Below are 24,263 nucleotides of genomic sequence, written 5' to 3'. Positions count from 1 at the left end.
TTACTAATATGGATGAGATATTCAAGTGGCTGAGGATTTCTGTAGAGATTTATACCGTACCAGGGGCACCCTCGACGATAATGGAAGAGAAATTAGTCCAGAGGAATTCGAAATCCCAAAGGTAACGCCGGAAGAAGTAAAGAAAGCCTTGGGAGATATGCAAAAGGGGAAGGCAACTGGGGAGGATCAGGTAACAACAGATTTGTTGAAGGATGGTGGACAGATTGTTCTAGAGAAACTGGCCACCCTGTATACGCAATGCCTCATGACCTCGAGCGTACCGGAATCTTCGAAGAACGCTAACATAATCCTAATCCATAAGAAAGGGGACGCCAAGGACTTGAAAAATTATAGACCGATCAGCTTACTGTCTGTTGCCTACAAACTATTTACTAAGGTAATCGCAAATAGAATCAGGAACACCTTAGACTACTGTCAAGCAAAGGACCAGGCAGGATTCCGTAAAGGCTACTCAACAATAGATCATATTCACACTATCAATCAGGTGATAGAGAAATGTGCGGAATATAACCAACCCTTATATATAGCTTTCATTGATTACGAGAAAGAGTTTGATTCTGTCGAAACCTCAGCAGTCATAGAGGCATTACGGAATCAGGGTGTAGATGAGCCGTATGTAAAAAAACTGAAAGATATCTATAGCGGCTCCACAGCCACCATAGTCCTCCATAAAGCAAGCAACAAAATCCCAATAAAGAAAGGCGTCAGGCAGGGAGATACAATATCTCCAATGCTATTCACAGCGTGCTTACAGGAGGTATTCAGAGACCTGGATTGGGAAGAATTGGGGATAAAAGTTGATGGAGAATTCCTTAGTAACTTGCGATTCGCTGATGATATTGCCTTGCTTAGTAACTCAGGAGACCAACTGCAATGCATGCTCACTGACCTGGAGAGGCAAAGCCGGAGGGTGGGTCTAAAAATTAATCTGCAGAAAACTAAAGTAATGTTTAACAGTCTCGGAATAGAACAGCAGTTTACAATAGGTAGTGAGGCACTGGAACTGGTAAGGGAATACATCTACTTAGGACAGGTAGGAACTGCGGATCCGGATCATGAGACTGAAATAATCGGAAGAATAAGAATGGGCTGGGGTGCGTTTGGCAGGCATTCTCAGATCATGAACAGCAGGTTGCCATTATCCCTCAAGAGAAAAGTATATAATAGCTGTGTCTTACCAGTACTCACCTACGGGGCAGAAACCTGGAGGCTTACAAAAAGGGTTCTGCTTAAATTGAGGATGACGCAACAAGCTATGGAAAGGAGAATGATGGGTGTAGCATTATGGGATAAGAAAAGAGCAGATTGGGTGAGGGAACAAATGCGAGTTAATGACACCTTAGTTGAAATCCAGAAAAAGAAATGGGCATGGGCAGGACATGTAATGAGGAGGGAAGATAACCGATGATCATTAAGGTTTACGGACTGGATCCCAAGGGAAGGGAAGCGTAGCAGGGGGTGGAAGAAAGTTAGGTGGGCGGATGAGATTAAGAAGTTTGCAGGCATGGCATGGCCACAATTAGTACATGACCGGGGTTGTTGGAGAAGTATGGGAGAGGCCTTTGCCCTGCAGTGGGCGTAACCAGGCTGATGATGATGATGATGATGATGATGTTAATTCAGTCGATTTCATCCATCCCATTAGGATAGAATTAATGGAAGCCAATTGTAGTGGGATGTGAACATTGTTTTATATTAAGTGTGACAATAGCTGTTGATTATTTGAAATGTATTCAATTCGGATCACTTCTCTGACTATTCATGGCACCCCTTGTGGCACTCTGCGAAGACAGATGAATCTGTGGCGCCATGTACTGTGTTATCCCCCGCTATTCAGTCCATTTGTACAACAGAAGCAGCATTTCCCTTGTGCTTTTGTCTGATTGCTGCCCAGGAACCACCCAGCCCACGGAGCAATGAATTCAAAGTGGGCATGAAGCTGGAGGCACTAGATCGCAAGAACCCCCACCTCATCTGTCCAGCCACTGTTGGGGCAGTCAAAGATGACATGCTATTTGTCACCTTTGACGGCTGGCGAGGTGCCTTTGACTACTGGTGCCGTTTTGACTCCCGTGACATCTTCCCGGTCGGGTGGTGCCGCCTTAGTGGACACCCTCTTCAGCCACCTGGCAACAAAGGTGAGAACTTAGTTGGTGCTATTGTATCTCTGTGGACGATTTGCCTTTCGGACGATTTGCCTTCACTGAAGGGCAAATTTTCTGCATCCGCATTTCGATGGGGGCGAAATGTGAAAACACCCGTGTGCTTAGATTTAGGTGCACGTTAAAGAACCCCAGGTGGTCAAAATTTCCGGAGTCCTCCACTACGGCGTGCCTCATAATCAGAAAGTGGTTTTGGCACGTAAAACCCCAAATATTATTATTATTATTATTAAATTTTCTGCATCCAGTTGCCATTCAGAAGTGAACAGGTTGCATGCAGAATATACGCCACAATGAAGATGATTAACAACAAAGTGTTACTACCAATTGCTGCTTGATCAGCAGCAATTTACACTCGAACCTAATTCATGTGCTTTGGAAATAAATGTGCTAACAGGAAAACGTACAATTTGAAATCACTGAAACATGTGACACTCAACTGTAGTACACATCTGCAGCAAAGCGTTACATGAATTGTTGCGGTACAAGACTCAAAATGTGAATTGTTGTTTTTGTGCCTTCGGCAAGCTCACGTTTGCACTCCTTGAATTCTACCTCAATCAGCAACTTCTTTGAGCGGGACATTTTCGCGGGACGCTTTAAAAAATGTGCCCACTCAGCACGAGGCACCAGTGCACATCCCCTGCAGGGGCACCTGCATTGGCAGGCGTTTTGTGTGTTGCGACACTGCGTTACCTAGCACACGAGGGTTGGACCCTCGCGCATCTAACCATGCGTAGCTTAGCCGTGTCCAAGGAAAAGAGCATCCTGGTGGTTGAGCTGATGCCAAGTGTGTGGACCTTTGAGGTCCCTCTGCAGAGGCAACATGCCCCTTTGGCCTTGGCTTCATGTAGACAGCACTTCCGGACTGACCTACCCGGGCAAAATCGGTAGTTGCCTTTTCCTATCATTTTCTCCAATCTTCGTCTTTCTCTCTCACTTTTAATCTTTCCTGTCTTCTCTCTTCTGCGTTACTTCAGCGATGGTTAACCCTGTGTGAGTAGCCAACCTGGGTTATGTTATATTCAGTTATAGTGGTAATGTATTGCTGGCACTTGCAGGACCTGTTTTTACATGCCCTGCGACATCCCCTTGTAAGGCTCCGTGGTGGGTGGCTGGTGTTTCTACCGAAAATATACTCACTCATGGCTGGTTCCTTCCTCCCACTACCTGATTGTTCCCTGAGGAGGGGGTGCACCAATGAAATTTTGAGTTTCTCCGTCACCAAAAAAATCTTTTGCCCATTTCCACATCATTCACTCTGAAAAACCAGACAAACCATGCGATCAACCTGACCATTCCTTGTTTCGAAGTCTCTTACTGAAGTTTTTAGTAAAGGTTATATTGCACCTAGGATGGCAAGCGGTGATCTCGTGTTGGAGCTCCACAACCAGAAACAATATGAAAAACTGCGAAATCTCGTGTCATTTCAGGATGCCGCAGCAACAGTAATCCCGCTCCACCACCCGTGCCATGTCAGATGACACTCTGTTCGAGTCCACTGAAGCTGAACTCCTGGTGGGCTTCAGTAAGCAGAACATCATCGTTAAACGAATTAAGATGAGCTGTGACAGCAAGTGGTGCAGCGGTGGTGTAGAGGTAGAGCATCCGCTTCACGTGCAAGAGGACCGTGGTTCAAACCCTGGTGCCGCGTAATTTTCCACCAGATTAAAAAAAAAAATCCCTGTGTTGATAAAATTGCATGAACAGGCCTGGAGTGCAGCCTTGATCCTGGTGCCCAGAACCGGTAACACATTCCCTCACCACAGCACGATTGGCCACCCTGGTGCAGTACTTGGCCACAGCCAATGAATACAACAATCAAACCCTGCCCTCAGTTCCCAGCAGCTGCGGAGCAACTGACCATGGTGGCGGTCAGACCTGTGACCCAGCAGTGGGTGCTAAGAATCTCTGGGTTCGGACAGGCCGCCATTGGAATCTGAACCTGGCAACGTTTAATGCCTGAGCGTTATCTAGTGAGGCGAGTTTAGCAGTGCTATTTGAGGAATTAGTGTGCAGTAAATGGGATATAATATGGCTCACTGAGGTTAGGAGTACAAAAGAAGCATATACAGTGCTAAAAAGCGGCACATCCTGTGCTATCGGGGCTTAGCGGAGAGACGAGAACTAGGAGTCGGATTCCTGATTATTAAAAATATAGCTGGTGACATACAGGAATTCTATAGCATTAACGAGAGGGTGGCAGGTCTTGCTGTGAAACTTAATAAGAGGTACCAATTAAAGGTCGTACAGGTCCCTACATCCAGTCATGATGACCAGGAAGTCGAAAGCTTCTATGAAGACGTGGAATCGGTGATGGGTAGGGTGAAAACAAAATACACTATACTGATGGGCGACTTCAATGCCAAGGTAGGCAAGAAGCAGGCTGGAGAAAAGGCAGTGGGGGGAATATGGCATAGGCACAAAGAGCAGGGGAGAGTTATTAGTAGAGTTTGCAGAACAGAATAATATGCGGATAATGAATACTTTCTTCCACAAGTGGGATAGCCGAAAGTGGACGTGGAGGAGCCCGAACGGCGAGACTAGAAATGAAATAGACTTCATACTCTGCGCTAACCCTGGCATCATACAAGATGTGGACGTGCTCAACAAGGTGCGCTGCAGTGACCATAGGATGGTAAGAACTCGAATTAGCCTAGACCTGAGGAGGGAACGGAAGAAACTGGTACATAAGAAGCTGATCAATGAGTTAGGGGTAAGAGGTAAAATAGAGGAATTCCAGATCAAGCTACAGAACAGGTATTCGGCTTTAACTCAGGAAGAGGACCTTAGTGTTGAAGCAATGAACGACAATCTTGTGGCCATCATTAAGGAGTGTGCAATAGAAGTCGGTGGTAACTTCGTTAGACAGGATACCAGTAAGCTATCGCAGGAGACGAAAGATCTGATCAAGAAACGCCAATGTATAAAAGCCTCTAACCCTACAGGTAGAATAGAACTGGCAGAACTTTCGAAGTTAATCAACAAGCGTAAGACAGCTGACACAAGGAAGTATCATATGGATAGAATTGAACATGCTCTCAGGAACGGAGGAAGCCTGACAACAGTGACAAAAAGAAACTAGGAATTGGTAATAATCAGATGCATGCGTTAAGAGACAAAGCCGGCAATATTATTATTAATATGGATGAGATAGTTCAAGTGGCTGAGGAGTTCTATAGAGATTTATACAGTACCAGTGGCACCCACGATGATAATGGAAGAGACAGTAGTCTAGAGGAATTCGAAATCCCACAGGTAACGCCGGAAGAAGTAAAGAAAGCCTTGGGAGCTATGCAAAAAGGGAAGGCAGCTGGGGAGGATCAGGTAACAGCAGATTTGTTGAAGGATGGTGGGCAGATTTTTCTAGAGAAACTGACCACCCTGTATACGCAACGTCTCATGACTTCGAGCATACCAGAATCTTGGAAAAACGCTGACATAATCCTAATCCATAAGAAAGGGGACTCCAAAGACGAAAAATTATATATTGATCAGCTTACTGTCCGTTGCCTACAAGGTATTGCAAATAGAATCAGGAACACCTTAGACTTCCGTCAACCAAAGGACCAGGCAGGATTCCATAAAGGCTACTCAACAATAGACCATATTCACACTATCAATCAGGTGATAGAAATATGTGCGGAATATAACCAACCTTTATATATAGCTTTCATTGATTACGAGAAAGCGTTTGATTCATTCGAAACCTCAGCAGTCATGGAGGCACTGCGGAATCAGGGTGTAGACGAGCCATATGTAAAAATACTGAAAGATATCTATAGCGGCTCCACAGCCACCGTAGTCCTCCATAAAGAAAGCAACAAAATCCCAATAAAGAAAGGCATCAGAGAGGGAGATACGATCTCTCCAATGCTATTCACAGCGTGCTTACAGGAGGTATTCAGAGACCTGGATTGGGAAGAATTGGGGATAAAAGTTGATGGAGAATTCCTTAGTAACTTGCGATTCGCTGATGATATTGCCTTGCTTAGTAAATCAGGAGACCAACTGCAATGCATGCTCACTGACCTGGAGAGGCAAAGCCGAAGGGTGGGTCTAAAAATTAATCTGCAGAAAACTAAAGTAATGTTTAACAGTCTCGGAAGAGAACAGCAGTTTACAATAGGTAGTGAGGCACTGGAACTGGTAAGGGAATACATCTACTTAGGACAGGTAGGGACTGCGGATCCGGATCATGAGACTGAAATAATCAAAAGAATAAGAATGGGCTGGGGTGCATTTGGCAGGCATTCTCAGATCATGAACAGCAGGTTGCCATTATCCCTCAAGAGAAAAGTTTATAACAGCTGTGTGTTACCAGTACTCACGTACGGGGCAGAAACCTGGAGGCTAACGAAAAGGGTTCTGCTTAAATTGAGGATGACGCAACAAGCTATGGAAAGGAGAATGATGGGTGTAGCATTATGGGATAAGAAAAGAGCAGATTGGGTGAGGGAACAAATGCGAGTTAATGACACCTTAGTTGAAATCCAGAAAAAGAAATAGGCATGGGCAGGACATGTAATGAGGAGGGAAGATAACCGATGGTCATTAAGAGTTACGGAATGGATCCCAAGGGAAGGGAAGCGTAGCAGAGGGCGGCAGAAAGTTAGGTGGGCGGATGAGATTAAGAAGTTTGCAGGGACAACATGGCCACAATTAGTACATGACCGGCGTAGTTGGAGAAGTATGGGAGAGGCCTTTGCCCTGCAGTGGGCATAACCAGGCTGATGATGATGATGGTGGTGGTGGTGATGGTGGTGGTGGTGGTGGTGGTGGTGGTGGTGGTGGTGGTGGTGGTGGTGGTGCTGCTGGTGATGATGTGGAGATTGCTGCTCTACCAAACGCTACAGCGCAGGAAGTTGCCAATTTCATACTGCGCTGTTTTCTCCCTTCATGGAGGTCCACGTGGACTTCTAAGCGACAGAGGCCGCGCTTTCTCATCTGAAGTCATTGAACAACTGCTTGCTGAATGTGCTGTTGTCCATCGTAAATGCAGTGCTTATCACCCGCAGACTAACGGTACCACGGAACGTTTTAATCAAACTCTTGGTGACATGCTCGCCATGTAGCCACGGAGTCATTAAAACCCCAGAAGTTGAGGCAAGTCCTTGTACTGAACCACTATGCTTGTAGCTGTCGTAGTAAACACTATTTATTTATTTATTTATTTATTTATTTATTTATTTATTTATTTATTTATTTTGTTTATTATACATACTTTCAAAAGGCCTAGTAGCCACAACAGAAAGGAGTGGTGAAAATGTGCAGTATTTCCAGTACAGCACAAGAATAGAAAATCAAACTATAAGGGACTTTGAACGGCGATCTTGAAGATAGTGGTGTCACCAATTAAGATTGTGTAGGCGGGAAGGCAGTTCCTTTCACTGGCGTTTCTTAGCAAAAAGGATGAATGGTGCAAATTAGTTCGACAAGATGGCACTTCAATTTTGTGTTGATGGTCAATGCGAGATGAGATGCAACTGGGTGTGGTGAAAAGATTTTCTTTAAGAGAAGGGTTAGAGTAATATATTCCATGAAAAACACAGACAAGACTATTGCGACGTAACGAGATGCAGATCTAGTGTTCTTTTCATGGACATGATGCTAGAACGACATGGATAATTTGAGAGAACAAAACAAGTGGTGCGGTTCTGAATGCTTTCAAGGGAAATGTGAAGATTGGCATGAGCAGGGTTCCATATGGCACAAGCATATTCTAATTTTGGGTGGACGAGTGTTTCGTATAGAGTAAGCTTTAGTGAGGTGGATGCTGATGCAAAGTTCTGTCTCAAATAGCCTAATGTTATTAGCATAGTTAGTGACATATTCAACATGCATATTCCATGAAAGGTTGCTAGTGATAAGAAAGCCAAGATACTTATAGAAGTTAACAGCCGACAAGGCAGTACCATTAATAGAATATGGGAATATATCACAAAAGGTGGAGCTATGGAGACGTGCCTACTTTTGCTAGTGCCAGACTTCCCTCTAGTAATTTTTGTTTATGTTTGTGTGCACATCCCCTGTTGCAGGAGCCAAATACAAGGCCCGGCCGGGAAGTGCGGGCACCACAGTGGTTCCAGCGGCTGCCCTCGGCTCGCCCAGCATTCCTCCACCTCCAAGGGTGCCCTCACCTCGGAACTCCACCCCAACCGGCAACACGTCCTCCCTGGCGCCTGCTTCACCAGCAGTCACAGTGACTCGAGCGCGGACTGCCTTGTCGACGACAGGGGCAGCCTCCAACAACGGCTCGACCAGTGGCGATACTACACGAGAGCAAGTCAAGCGAGTCAAATCACCGCACGTCCTGGTCACTGAGCCTGACACTAGCACAGTGGCTGCTAAGCAGAATCCCACAGGTGTGCACCTAAGGCATGTTTCCATCAGTGTGGTTTGAATTACTATATATATCCGCGTTATGTACACACTTTTTTCCCCACTATGCCCAAGCAAATTTGGGGAGTGCATTTATTTTTTCATTTTCATTAAATTTCATGGAGACAATTTCGAAACAGTGAAAATTGAAAATTAAAATGGTATTGATTTGGAACATGCATAAGATATCTTTGCAGTGTAATACATGTATACCATTTGCAAACCGCAATTTCACTCCGCATCAGAACCACGAGACCTGCTGTACAGGTTGCTGGCCGTTTTATCCACATCGTGGTTCCGCCATAGAGTAAAGAATCAAAGTGTCAGCTGCGTGAAGTCGGTGCGGCCTAGGCCAATCGCGCACGGCAAAACTGAATGCGCGCTCCGAACAGCAATCTTTAATTGCTGTTCGGAGCGTTGCCATTATCGCAAGCATAAAGTTGAAGCGTGCATCTGTTTTCACAAGCACACTGTGTGCGTCTCTTTCCTCGATTGTCCTGCTCATCGGCATGTCAAAGTTTATCGGTGTCTGATCAGTGTTTCCGTTTCCTGACCAAATAAAGTGTTATGTCCTGCAGCAGGCGTATAATGCGAAGAGTGTAGGTTAGGGCGGGTTGGTATTCCATAACCGAGGTTTTTTTTGCGCACGAAAAGGGACGAAAGACAGTGGCAAGACAGTAGCGCTGTGTCCGCGTCTTGCCACTTTCTTTTGTCCCTTTTCGTGTGCTAAAAAACCTCAGTATAATGCGACCTAATGCCAATCACACACATTGAAACCGAAGGCAGCCAGAAAATCGAGTCACAGACACGTGAATTCTACACTATGCACGACTATGACCACTATGCCAATCAAGTGCCCCTTCTTCCCTTTTAGACACTCCCGTGGTGCGCCGCGCCTGGCTGCGCATCCCACGCGCACTCTCTTTTATTAAGTCAGTGTAAAGCACGTATAAAGTGCATGTGTTGCAGAGAACTAGTTACGTTTTTTTCTCTCTCAAATCTGCGAGGTGCCTTTGCGCTGGCACAGGTGGAAAGGATGCATTAAAGGCAAGCTGAAGAGTCTGTCGAATTCAATAAGACACTCATATACGGATGCAGGAACCTTATAAACCATGTAGGTAAAATTTGGCGTTTTTTTTTTCAATTAGGAGTGATGTAATAGTCGGTTAAAATTGCACTGTAGTTCCGCCCCCCGTCGAATGCAGCGCGCTGCTGCTGACGCTGACGATGCGAGCGGAGACCGGAAACCGCGGTGTTGTGACGTCAACTCTAGTGTTTTGTTCCTTCGCAGCCTGCGCGACCGTGCTTGTTTCTGCGTGCGTGCCATCGCAATCTGCTTCGATCGACCCTTCATTCCTTTGTTGGTGCGTCTGCGTGTATGTAGAGTGGTAGTCAACGTGCGTTTGCATGTGCTAGAAAGCCAACGCACGCCAGGACGCTACGCTCCCCCCTTCTCTCGCGCACAGCGAGAAACCGACCGTCTCACGTAGCCGACGGAATTCGCCGCCTTTACGACTTCGGTTACGAGTAGTGTGCGGATGGCGCACAGATGAAGGTCACTACACGTACTGCATGAACCGGGAAGCTTTTCACGCGTTTAAATCGTCTTTGTAGATTGCCGACAACTTTCAGCAGCGCACAAATGCCGACGATCGCATCCCCGCTTACGTTCCATGAGGAGGCATGCAGGAACACAACACTACAGCTGTTTGACCGGAAACGAGCTCACTAGATCGGCGAAAGATCGGCGAGATCACTAGATCGCTTTGCAAAAAACATACTCACCAAAGAGCATTTCCAACACGAGGAGATCCCAAGACTTCGCTTTCGTTCGTGTCGAAAGCACTGCTCGCACCAGCATTGTTTGCTTCTTCGAGAGGCTGGCTCTTCGCAATCGGCTCGTACATGTAGGGAGTAACGCCGAACTCCTCAGAAAAACGCAGTCTCTCTAAATTTTCCATTACCTCTTAATTTTCCATTACAGCACCAAACTACCTGGCACCGCGCTTCATGTGTAGCGGCAGCGGTCGGTCACTAGAGTTGACGTCACGAGGCGCCCGACCAATCACAGGCGGAAACGAGACGCGCGAGCTGGGCGTGTCCACTGCTGCACTTTTCGTCGAAATAAAATATAGTTGCGCTTTCTTTCGCTCAATTTCGATACGATATTCGAATGCGGAGGGTTGAAAACCATTATGTACACATGTTCACTCATTTTTTCTGGAAAACCTTTCAGCTTCCCTTTAAGCATTAAGTGCGTTTGCTTTAAACACGTGTGCAAGAGTAAAAGATTGTAGTCTCTCCAGAAAACTGCGTCACGGCCATTCAATCGTGGGACTGCACAGTAGCAAAGTTGAAGGTGCGCTTTTACGCAAGGGAAAAAAATTCTTATTTTTCATTATTTATCTGGCGGTGCGTTGATTACGCGAGTGCATTCATTATGCGAGTAAATACTATAGCTGGGTTCCCCTGGGCTCAACCACCACTGTTTTCAGAGTTCTTGTGTACAGCTCTTATTGCTTCCAGCTATGTACAGCAGAACCCCGCTGTTACGTTCCTCACTGCTGCGTTTTCCTGGCTGCTACGTCGTTTTCATCCGGTCCCGGCATAGCTTCCATAGGATCCAATGTATAAGGAACCCTGCTGTTACGTAGTAGCTGTGAAAACATTCCTGCATGATGCATCGCAACCCGAACCCACCTGGGCTGAAGTAGGCAACGCGCTCCAACCGCCATTTTGGCTTTTGACGAGTTTTGACCGGGCTTGGCCGGGCTTGGCTATGGAACTGGCTGCAAGAAGCTGCACGCCAGTTCGAGAGGCCGCCACTAGGTGGCCATTCGTGAAAAATGCTCTCACTATCATCACTGTGATTACGGTCGCCGCATGGTTTGGTTGGATGGGTCGACCCACGGAGGAAGGAAACTCAGGACAACGCCTCCTCTAGAAAGATGCCTGCGGCGTCGCTCGCTTACCCATTGTAGCCGTCGCGCCTTGAGTTGCAGTCGATTGTTAAGAGATGGCGCCACCTACTTCCCTATCTCCGCCAAGGGGGCTGGGGTGGTGTGGTGTCGCGGCGGTAGCAGCGGCCGCACCGGCCGTGCTGCCATGCAGTGATGTGCGCATGCGCGCATGTGTTGCAAGCGACCACCGCAAAGATCGCTAGCTACCACCTCAAAGATTGCTAGCTACCACCTCAAGTGGAAAGGAGGAAAAGGGGAAAGGTAAGGGCAGCAGGTTTTCGGCGCATGCGGCAGGCATCTTTTTAAAGGAGGCGTTGCTCAGGAGAGGCCCTGACGTCGGAAGTTGGCGTTGCTCATGGCGTTGCTCCGCCTATCGGGCCAGCTCTCCTCTCTTGTTTACATTTTCGCGAAACCACGCCGCGCTGCGCACAACCGGGCTGCTCAGACGCGCGCGCTGTGCGGCAATACTAAACAATCGTTAGCACTTTAGCATGATTACACCAAAGAGGGCAAAATTTCCTGCGGATATTCCTTCGTCTGTTGCCATTGCCGTGGCGCGGTGACAACGAGGAGCACGAGCTGCATGATGCCGGGGAGTTGTCAAATCCTAGATTTGGAGAAGCCGTCGCAGCTCTGGACCTCCTCCGCAGGTATGCCGCACCTCACAGCGACGCTGACAGCAATGCGGCCTTCCAGGCTATTGAGAAACGTGTGGTGATTTCTAGCGAGCGAAAGAAATGGCAAGCCACCATTCTAGACTTTTTAAAGTTCTAAGCGCACTCTGTGGAAATAAATTGTCTATAGTTGAAGCTGCACTTTTTTCATTCATTTTCGGAGCTTTCCTCACTGTTGCGTTTTCCCGGCTGTTACACTTTTTTTCCTCAGTCCAGTGAAAAACATATGAACGGGGTTCCACTGTAATGGGATTGGTATTGTAGAGGAACCTGACAAACTGCTAATGCAATGAGAGATTAAGGTAATTGTGTTTAAGATCCTTGGCTCTGTGATAAATACATATAGTCGACATGCGCTGTGAATCACCATTCAGTGAAAGGCGCGTGATTTCACAAGCACGGAGGAAGCTATTGAGGTCGAAGAAAGCTGTACTGCTTTGGCTCACAGTTTGTAGAAACAGTTGGTCACCACACTGAGCAGTGTTATGCACCACCACCGTAGGCAGCACTGGTGATGGTGGTGCTGCTGCTATTGCTGCTCTGTAGGCGTTGCCTGTTGCTACATCCAGGTTGGCCAGTCTGCACAGTAGGTCATGCGCAATGGAAAAGAGGCGAGACAGAGAAATACACTATCTAGAGAAAATGTACGATCCAAAATCGCTAATCATTCGGCTAACTGAACTGTAGTTGAGATCTACGTAATTCAAAGCATTGCATGAATTCTTGCGGCACGAGACACTGACACGCGCCGATCTGGCAGGGCTCGAGCGACCCAAGACAAGCATTTATGCTTTTGCAGCTTTGGCGAGCTTACGTTCGTGCTCCTCGAATTCGGCCTGGGTTGTCAGCTTTTTCGAGCAAAGTGTTTTGGCGAGAAGTTCTGACGTGCCCGCCCCGCCAGGATCGAATTGTCGAGGCACGAGACGCTTATGTGTGTCAAGCTTGTGGGGGCCTGAGTGATCCAGGAAGCGCGTTGTCATTTTAAAATGGTGATGGGAAACCGAGACGAAACCGAGACGGTAGGTAATGCTGGAATACAATGCCATGATGCTGCCAGAGGAAAACGTAACGCTTACTTCACGTCACTTGCAGCAGGGAACGGCAGCGTGTTCGGGGTTTTTGCCTATTAAAAGCGTGCAGTACGCTTCCTACCCCAAACGGGTAAATGAAGATGCTTATCGCAATGGGTTAGCTGGGATAGCTGTGAATGGCAAAGTAGGATGACCCACTAGGAGACTTGCTGGTACGAGAATAGGAAACTGAGTGCATGGCAGCATTTTCGTGCGACACGGGTGGGTGAGTACTGCCGGAAAGCTGCCATTGCAGGCACTCACCACTGTCAATCATGCCTGAGCCTCGCACCTTTTGTTGGTTACATGGCATCTAGTGGCTGGGAAGCTCATCATACGATCTCACTCTAGCAATATACTAAATGTTAGTGCCGAGAGATAGTGTTTTCCGGGAACGCATTAAACGGTAAAAAAATATATATATATCTGTAACTGTATTGGGTCATTTTTTTTGCGTTCTTGATCCAAACATTGGCATCAGGAAATCGTACGAAACAGCATTGTATCAAGGAGGTTCTGTTGTAGACTACACGCCCTCTACTATGCTTTTCACATGGATGCATTCATCATGCCTACATGGCTGCCAAGGACACGTGAAATAACAGGAGCTACATGCAACTTTGATGTTCTTGCAACCTGGGATTCCTTGTCTCAGCTGGAAACTGTTTGACAGATCACGCATTTATAACATCCATTTTCACAAGGATGACATGTGAGAATGTCGTCTGACGTCATCATCCCCAGAAATCAGCAGGGGAAAGTAGAGCTTCGTGGAAGGATGTGTCCCAAGGATATTTTCCTACCTGACTGGTTACCTTTCAAAGCTATGTTATTTTTACATGGCCACCATTTTTCCAACGTTGTGCGTGTGGATCGTGTCTCAAATCGTATCGGGCGGGACACCATATGGCATCCGAAACTTCTGTGACCATAGTGCATTGGCTACGGTTTAATGAGAAGGAGACAGTTGTGGGAATGCACATGCATCCCGATATCTTCAGAGTGATTGCGCGGTTATTATGTGATGATCACGTGCTCGCTCATGGAAGGTAGCAGGGAGAGGACACATTTCGACACTTCCACTGCTTTTCGCGTCTGGCCGCGATGCCGCAGCCAAGACCTTCCGTTCTCTCCTTTCCCTTTTCTTGGAACCGGGGAGACTCCCTCTCCACCGCTCGGGGAGAAGTGCTATTCCCCTGATGCGTCCTTGTCTTTCGACTGAGGAGCTTGTGACTGGCCGCATCTCAATTCTGAGATCGCCGCACTCTGTCCCCCTGCAGCGCGCGGCCTTCATGTGCGAGTGACTGCCACAGGGCCTGAGCGCAGACCCACACTAGGTGAGCTGAACCCTTATCAGCCTCTTGTGTGGGTTTTTGCCTCAGACGTGCGGTACGCTCCGCTGTTGTGGTTTTGTATCGTTTGTGTTTGTTTGCTGTTGTTGCCGTTGTTGGTATATGTAACTATAAGGTGAATAAACATTTAGAACGACCAAAAGCTGAGCTAGTCAGCTTTTGGTCGTTGGAGATGTGGACAACATGAACGCCGTGCGTTCGTGTTGTCCACTTCTCTTCTTTTGTGTTCTGTCTGCATGCCTCACTTTTTTTTCATAGTGAATAAACACCTCAAGTCAAAGACTCGTCCTGTCCCCCTGGCCTGAACCCACCGGGGTCACAACTCACTGCGAACCGCGGGTTAGGAGTCACAGCTCTGACATTTAGGTCAGCTGCAGAAGTGCGAGCGAGCGACTGCTGCTCTGCCGGCACAGTGCGATCCAGAGAAGAGTCAGGTGCGCACGCGCGAACTTGAGTAATACTCCTTATATTTGGTGCCCAATGTGGGGCCAGAGGTGTGACAGGTTGAGTCTGTGTGAGTGACTGCCACCACATGAACGAACCACGAACTTACAACCTTTGTACCGTATTTACTTGCATAATGACCGTACTCGCGTAATGATCACACCCATGAATTTCGTCATCAAAATTCGATTTTTTTTCTTTCCCGTGTAATGATCGCACCCCGAACTTGCTGCAGCGATATGTCATGTGCCAAGTCTAGCTAATGTAAATCATGCCACCATACCATCTGTCGAATGCTGTCGAATGCTGTCGAATGCTACGCGAACGACTCTTCAAGACATACCAAGCGGTCTGAAGTCTGAGGGTCGAATTATTTTGAAAAAAACTTTCCCAGGTGGTCAAATTACTTTATTGCGGATATTGAATGTACAAAATGTATAAAGTCGGGAATAAATAGTAAAAAAATAATTATGAACAGTATTTTGGTGTCGACATCACTCAGAACTGCAAAATGTTAATAGTATTTCCGAGCATGGTACTCCTTGAAACACGGGTCTAACACTGCGCCTTATCGCAGTCTGCACACCTAAAATGCGTGTCTGTTCTCTTGGAGCGAGGAGTTGTGTTGGCGCACACATGACATCTCTCCGTGCGGCTGCCTTGGGCAGAGGTCTGAGGTACCCTCTCGCGTAAGTGCATTACCGCGGAGAGCGAGAATACCTCGTTAGCGGTGGTGATAAACAAGCTAAGAGCAGCGCCAATCAAGATAGAAATCAACTTCTACCACCTGCAAGAGAGTGCCGACAAAGAAAAAAATTACGTTCAACGCGTCTTCGTTGCGATCACGCGGCGAAACCGAAACCACCAAAGGGGCGTTGCCACAGTCTGAGCGATGCGCTGAAGCTAGCAATCAGTTCTGTATATCTCCCCAAGAAGGTAGCACAAATTTCAAACGCTTCTTGTAAGTGCTAAGAGGTGGCAGCACCTCATGGTGAGCACGCATCGTCATTATGGCGCGAAATTTCAAACGGAGGGTTGGAACCGTACCCGTACGGCAAAGACCTTGCGTGGCAGAAAACCGCCGCTGTACATGTACGGCAAAAACCTTCAAAGGGTTAAGCAGATGCCCCATTTCCGTTCCTTTCATCGCTTTCCACACTTGCACGAAAAAAGAAGCTACAACCAAATGTGCTTTGGCTTTATTATTTGTAGGCTTTGTAATGGTTGTGCTCAACAAAAACAAAAAAAAAGGCGCTTTTGATTCTTGTTGTCTACGATTCTTGTCGTCTACACTCATGGGCACGCAACAAATCACGAGCGGCAACGATAGTAGCTACCTTTACACTGATACATTAGAAGTGTACCCTATTCATAGGCCGATGCTTGTAACACAGCTAAGATGTTCGCCCACCCTTAGCGGAAACATGCCGCATTGGTACAGCAGTGAAGACAAATGCCGCAGTTTTCGCAGCATGCCCGCCGTGTGTTTCTCTGTCACTGGTAGCTAAGTGCCCCCATCTCTGTTTCTGTCCCCTCAAAGTGGACATGGCTACGATATTGCCGCAAACTTGCCAATATTAACGATATTATTCATTACTGATACGGAAGAAACTGTTTAAATGCACATAATATACTCATGAGAAGGAAAAAAATGGCATTCGGCGCATTCGGCTTGCTCCACTGGCCGGTATTCTTGTTTTGCTGTGCGCACTGTTACAGCAGCAGCCGCCTGTTTGTTGACCTGTTGTTATCCCGTAGCAAATGCGGGATGAACAAAAATTTTTTATTTTCGGCACTCTCTTGCAGTGGGAAGTTTAACCCACGCATCCTGTCACATCCCTGAATTTGCGAAAAATTTTTTGACAAAGAAGTGCGATCATTATGCGAGTAAATGCGGATACGCTGTCACAGGTGGCTACCAACAGGCAAGAATTCGAAACGGCGTTAACTGCTACCGCACAGTCAAACCCTGCGGCGAACGTTAGGCCTGGGAATTTGATCAACTTTGAAGAGGTACGAGGTATATTACACCGAATTCTTCCCCCGATTGTGCGGAGAGCACGGAGCCACAGCGGCATACTTGCTCAATGCGTCGAGCTCCTTTGCCAGACATTACAGGCCAGGTGCTGTGGCCAGGTGCAACAGCAGCTCAATAAGTGCTGTTGCGTGATGCAGTGTGCCTGATTGAAGGCTTGACAGGTGTCGTGCAGAACACTCTGCTGACATCTACCGCAGCTGCTAGACAGAGGGAGAGGGTGGACTTACCCACCTACAGCAAGTACCATGATTCAATCAGCGCCATCGAATACCTCGACCGCATGCGGACTTACTAGCAGGCGACGGGGCTGTCTGGTGGCAAGATGCTGGAACGCATTGTACCAGTGTCGTTGACTGATCATGCTGCCCGCTTGTTCCGGCTTACTGGTTATCGGTCTCGCACAGTGGCCTAGTTCCGAGCGACATTGCGCGAGGAATTCCTGCTCGCAGGTTACCAGCATCGTCTGTGGCGCGAGTTGGAACTACGCACTCCGCATTTGGATGAATCTTTGCTTGAGTACATAAAGGCGATGGACAAGCTTTAGTGTACCACTGACCCATCTGCTCCGAATTGCGAGAAGGTGGAGGGAGTCATGCGACAAGCTCATCCCACCTTCGCAGCATACTCGAGGGGCAGCAAGTTAAGGGATTTGGATGAGCTGGCCTCGGAGGCAAAGCGCATACAGGCGGACATACTCACCTCGCCTTTATACCAACCTCCACCCCCAGTGTCGAAGGCACTTGAGCCGCAATGCACGTGGAATGGGGACACTTTTTGCACTCGTTCCCAGGGAGATGGTGTGGTTTGCTTTCAGTGACGGGCCTCTGAGAAGCAGTTGGGAATTATCTGACCAGGCTCTCACCCCGTACACATATGCTATCCGTGCAGCACACGTTGCTGATGGCTGAGGTACGCAGAATCGTGGGCGACATGCAGACCCTAGGATGCCGGAGCAGAGCATGCGTATAAGGGAGCAGTCGATAGGGAGGATCACTGGTCAACCGACGTGAGGCACTGAATGCCAAGCCCAACAAAGGCTGACTATCCTCTATTATTGGTGCAACTAGCCAGGCCACTACACCCGGGATTGCAGAAACCCTGTGAATCGAGAGCACATTTTTTGGGGGAAACGAGCGGGGCCATTGGTGAGCAACGCTGCATGGGCGGTGGCAATTACAGAGGCGACAAGGGAGACACATGAACTCCTTACCCTGCAGGCTTGTCGTTTCGAACCACCCAACGACACACAAGTGCCGCTCATAGAGGTTGCAGTCGCCCGGCATAGGTTTTTTGTGCTGTTAGCCACGGGAGCGAATGCTTCACTCTTTGGCGATGAGGTCTATGAACATCTCCGTCGCAACGGCATTCGACTGAGAGAGAGCAATGTGACTTTTCGACTGGCCAGTGGCACGGTGCACGTGAGCGGTGCTGCTAGGCTTGTAGTGCGGTGGGAGAAATGGATAAGGCGACAATACCTCACTCACCTCCCCGGCCAGTTTGTTCCTATAATTCTTGGTAGAGACTTCTTCACCAGGATGGGCATTGTTATTGACGTCTGCAATGGAGAATATAGGGAACGACCATGTGGCACCCTGAAAACATTCGTTACATATCAAAAAACATTAGAGACAACTTTGTTTGATGATACTTCACATGCATACTGACCCAATGATTGCCCAGAAAGGTCCCTCTGAACGGTTTCGGCTGGGTCAACATGCCGCCCAGCCAGCCACGCTGAGAAAAGGTGCAGAGGGGAACCACTCCCCTCCTGCATGGCTGGCTGGTCATGCAGGAGGAGAGCGCTTGGTGAACACTGCGCCGCAGTGAGGGGTGAACGAGACCAGCCGTTGCTGAATGGCCGAAGCAGTTTGTTGGTGGAAGAAAAGGCTTGCCTCTCAACGCTTCTGAATCAATCAATCTTGCAAAAAGTCATCTTGGTTTTTAAGGCTTAGCAGCAGGTCACTCGGCCTTTCTTGTGAAAAGAGAAGGTAAGCAAGAAAACCAACATGCTGGCACGAGCGGACGTTTCTGAATGGGATTGGATAGGATAGGCAAAACTTTTTTAAAATGCCAGCAACCGACGGTTTAATGCGTCGTGACGCTGGCCAAGCGTCGACCTGCGGCTATGTCCATTTCTGAATAATGTTTTAGGATAAGATAGGATAGTTTATTTTGACACAAGATTGAAAAGGTAGCATGTAGTGTACAATGCATGGTCACTGAAATACGCTAATGTACTTCTGCCAAGGAATAAAGTTAAAGGCGACTTGATGTCGCCTGACTGGACTTCATCCCTCTAAGCTGTGTCCAGCAGCCAACAGCACGCGAGCATTTTGCCTAAATGCACATTATACATAAGCAAATCTTCATATTATAAAGAATTTTATTACACGACAGGCTGATGACGGGTAGAGCGCTTCACCGAGCACAGTCTCCAAGCTCGCGCATCTGCGGCACGCGATGCTCTTGGCAATCCTGCTGCCTACGTCCAGGCGCTCTTCTTCATTACAATGGCCTCATCGGAAAAAGGAGCCATCCTGGTGCCTTAGTCTGAAGATGAGACCGCAGAATCGTGATAGGGCCTGAGCCGCTTGACGGGGACGACTTTGCGATTATGACAACGCATGTCAGACGGTGGTGTGAGTGGCTCTATGAGGTAAAAGGATAGACATTTGGGCGAGTTGGTACGTTAACATGATTTTGGGTTCTAGCGCGAAGTGAAACACGGACACAGAAAGGAAGCAGACAGGACAAGCGCTAACTCACAACTAAATTTTTATTGAAACGAAGAACATATATAAGGGCGATTGCAAAAACCGTAGCATGAGAACATGACAAAGTAAAAAGCATCAGTTAAACATATCAGGGGGTATGGAAGTCAAAGAACAAAAATTATTTCAGATTAGTACACGTATTGCGAAGGTACTCAAATTCGCAATCTAACAGAGACAACGAAGCATGACTGACGCAAGTGTCTCCTAATCTTTTTATGTGGAAAGCCTCGATAATTTCCCGCGTGGTTTGGCATCTATGTCTAGAAAGAATTTTCGTGTCTTCAAAGAAAGGATTGCAACCACAATCGAAACAATGTGCCGCTAAATGTGATGCGTTAGGGTTGTTTAGTGAATGTTTGTGTTCTTTTAGTCTAATGTTAATGCACCTACCACTCTGTCCAATGTAAGCTTTCCCACACGCGAGTGGAATGTGATAAACTATACCCGTGTTGCAAGGGACTAAGGGGGACACATGTTTAACCCCGCAATCATCTTTTCTTTTTTTGCCTTCCTGTTCAAGTCTCCTATTTATCATTCATCATTGTTGAGAGTCAGTGCTTCTTTAACACTACACATCACTGAAGCACTGACTCTCAACAATGATGAATTCCGGTTTACTCAGGACTGTGGGATGCCCGTGGAATCGTTTTTAGAACTTTTGTTGTTTTACATAGGGAATACTGTTGTAAAATGGGGTAGTTCTATGTTTGTACAAAAATCGGGAGTTTGTATTGGTTCTAAAGTTGCGCCAGTTTTGAGCGACATTTATCTAAGTCGCGTTAATAGAAAACTGCAAAATAATCTTAAGGAATTGGCGGTGCATACGTTTAGATACGTAGACGACTATCTGGTGTTTTGTTCTCGCGATAACTACACTAAGAAAGCTACAGATATTTTAAAAGTTTTTAGGGAATGTGGTGGGGGCCTAGGTTTCACGCTAGAGATTATCCAGGGCAACAAGTTACAGTTTCTAGATCTTTGCTTAACATTCCAGGATGAGCATGTCTGTTGGCATTATTCGCCTAGGGCCAAGAAGCCACTGCTAGAATTTTCTTCTTGCCATTCTAAACTTGTTAAACAGGGGATAGCTTATTCAACTCTCAGGTCTGCCATTACTAAGTCATGTCCACACAATATGCAACAAAGTTTTTCACAACAGATAGAAAGGCTTGGAAAGGCTAGCTATCCTGTGCATTTGTTATCATTAACCTGCGAAAAACTTGTAAAATGGGTAAAAAGCCCTGGTAAGAAACAAGAAAAAAGAAACGAAGTTTGCTGTAGTACCCTACATACATAGATTATCCCATGGATTAAAGAATGTGGCCAATAGGTATGACGTCAATACCGTTTTCTCGGCCCCACGCAAGTTGGCTAGCATGTGCCCTTTGATAAATAGGAGACTTGAACAGGAAGGCAAAAAAAGAAAAGATGATTGCGGGGTTAAACATGTGTCCCCCTTAGTCCCTTGCAACACGGGTATAGTTTATCACATTCCACTCGCGTGTGGGAAAGCTTACATTGGACAGAGTGGTAGGTGCATTAACATTAGACTAAAAGAACACAAACATTCACTAAACAACCCTAACGCATCACATTTAGCGGCACATTGTTTCGATTGTGGTTGCAATCCTTTCTTTGAAGACACGAAAATTCTTTCTAGACATAGATGCCAAACCACGCGGGAAATTATCGAGGCTTTCCACATAAAAAGATTAGGAGACACTTGCGTCAGTCATGCTTCGTTGTCTCTGTTAGATTGCGAATTTGAGTACCTTCGCAATACGTGTACTAATCTGAAATAATTTTTGTTCTTTGACTTCCATACCCCCTGATATGTTTAACTGATGCTTTTTACTTTGTCATGTTCTCATGCTACGGTTTTTGCAATCGCCCTTATATATGTTCTTCGTTTCAATAAAAATTTAGTTGTGAGTTAGCGCTTGTCCTGTCTGCTTCCTTTCTGTGTCCGTGTTTCACTTCGCGCTAGAACTCTATGAGGTAGTTGACGAGAGAAGTTCACTGCAGAAAGCGGTATGGTCCATTGTATTCAGGAAGAAGTTTTGGAGCAAGTCCTCGTGTGCGGGTCGGTACGGACTACCAAATGAGGGTTCCCGCTAGAAAAGTTGGAGTCGAGGTGCGAGCATCGGGTTTTGATTTTTGGCGATTTTGCTCATCCAAAGGGACGTGAAGTGAATCTACTACCACAACGCATCTCTTCGCCCTCTTTGGATCCACCCTGTGCCTTATTATTTGGCTCGTTGTGATCACGTACATAAAGTTAACGTACCCTGTCATAACACCGTCGCATGCTCACAATCATTCCTTCCTAGGACTTCAATCGACTGGAATAATCTACCTACATCATTAGTAAGCATCAGTGACCCCAATCTTTTTAAGAATGCACTAATCAACATAAAATAATGTGTGGTGGCAAATGGCATAATTACATACTTATTCGTGAACATTGTCTGCTTGGTAAAGTGTACTCTTTCTGTATTTTCATATTATATGTCTCTTTTTTGGATGTGAATACATTACTTACTAGTTTTTTCATATCTATTTTGTTCCCTGCACTGTGAGTTCCTAGAACTAATCCTGTACTTTTTACTCTTGGAATGTATTCTCGCTCCTCCCCTCTGCAATGTACAACTATGTACCTTGAGCGTATCACAAATAAATAAATAAATAAACTGATGACATTCTTCAGTGTGTCTTGCGGCATCCAAGATTGGCAGGCATTCTAATGGGTCTGGGTGGTAGGGCAGAATGGAATTGATTGGATGAGATGAATGATGGCCACAAAGAAGATAGAAAGGGGAGAAATCGGTAGTAGCTTGTGTTGCGGTATTATAGCCGTAAGTGGCGAACGGGAGAACTAGGTCCCAATTGGAGTGGTTGGAATGCGATGTACATAGCGAGCATGTCACCAAGGGTGCGATTAAAGCGTTCCTTGGTACCATTGCTTTGCAGGTGATAAGCGGTGCATGTGCTCTGAACAATAGTGCATTCAGCAAGCAATTGTTCGACAACTTCAGACAGGAAGGCGCGGCCTCGGTTGCTCAGAAGTTCACGAGGGCCTCCATGACGAAGCACAAAACGGCTCACTGTAAAAGTGGCGATTTCCTGTGCTGGTAGCAGCTGTATATCTCATGCGTATGTCGTACTCCTAGATGCGCAAGGCCCAGTGAGCGAGGCAGCCAGACAGGTCTTTTAAATTCGAAAAACCAACGCAGCGCATGCTGGTCGGTCACCACGTCAAAAGAGTGGCCATATAAATGAGGACGAAACTTGCCAAGCGCCCAGACGATGGCCAAGCACTCCTTTCCCGTGACAGTGTAATTGCTCTCCGCCTTGGTCAGCGTGCGGCTCGCATTAACCACGACACATTGTGCCTGTCCAGCATGACACTGTGCGAGAAGAGCACGCAGGCCTACACCACTTGCGTTGGTACATACTTCAGTAGGAGCTTGAGGGTCAAAGTGGCAAAGAATAGGTGGCGGCGTGAGAAGATGGCGCAAGGTGGTGAACTCATGGTTGCGGGCAGAGGACCACAATGAGAGGCCTTTGGCGCCACAAACCAGTTGTGTCAGAGGTGATAGTATCTACGCAAAATTTTGAATGAAGTGCCGCAAATAAGAGCATAAGCCGATGAAACTGCGAAATTCCTTCACTATAGTGGGCTTAGGAAATGCACTGCAATTTCTCGGGATCCAGAAGAATGCCATCCTTGGACACAACATCGTCGAGAATCGTCGACTTGCGTGCTGCAAATCCACTTTTCTTGAGATTAAGCTGCAGACCAGCGTTGGTAAAGGAACTCGGCATGTGCTGAAGGCAGTGTAGGTGTGTTGTGAAATCGGGCGTGAGCACCACGATTTTGTCAAGGTAACATAGACATATCTTCCATTTGAAGCTGTGCAAAATTTTATCCATAATCCTTTCGAATGTAGGAGGCGCATTGTAAAGGCTGAAAGGCATGACGGTGAACTTGTATAGGCCATCTGGTGTAACAAAAGCAGTTTCTGGGTGATCGGCCTCCACCATCGGGACCTGACCGCAAGTCCAATGAAGAGAAGAACTCTGCTCCTTGTAAGCAGTCCAGAGCGTGAGCTTGTTTAAACCCTGAAAATCTATACAGAAGCGTATGGAACCATCTTTCTTTGTGACAAGTACCGCAGGAGAAGCCCGTGGGCTCTGTGAAGGTTGAATCATGCCTCGACTGAGCATGTTGTCGACCTGGTCGGCAATGATGCTGTGTTCCACAGTGGATACGCAATGCGGATGTTGGCAGAGTGGTGAGTGGGAGCCAGTGTCGATCTGGGGCTTGACTGTTGATGTGCAGGCCTAAGAATGCTTGTGCGACGTCGAAAGAAGTTCGTAAGTGCTG

General features: G+C 47.0%; 1 protein-coding gene across 3 annotated transcripts in view; it reads left to right on the top strand.

Annotated features, from left to right (window-relative positions):
- LOC142584566 (polycomb protein SCMH1-like) overlaps positions 1 to 24,263 on the top strand; it is a 389,046-nt gene that overhangs the window by 231,514 nt on the left and 133,269 nt on the right. For all 3 annotated transcript variants that reach the window (XM_075694672.1, XM_075694674.1, XM_075694673.1), the window contains exons 7-8: positions 1,916 to 2,159; positions 8,222 to 8,548. In XM_075694672.1, coding sequence (XP_075550787.1) covers positions 1,916 to 2,159; positions 8,222 to 8,548 — 571 coding nt within the window. The remainder of the gene's footprint in view (positions 1 to 1,915; positions 2,160 to 8,221; positions 8,549 to 24,263) is intronic.

The sequence above is a fragment of the Dermacentor variabilis genome, chromosome 6 (genome assembly GCF_050947875.1).
Source record: "Dermacentor variabilis isolate Ectoservices chromosome 6, ASM5094787v1, whole genome shotgun sequence".
NCBI lineage: Eukaryota > Metazoa > Arthropoda > Arachnida > Ixodida > Ixodidae > Dermacentor > Dermacentor variabilis.
This window is presented reverse-complemented; position numbering and strand designations above follow the sequence as displayed.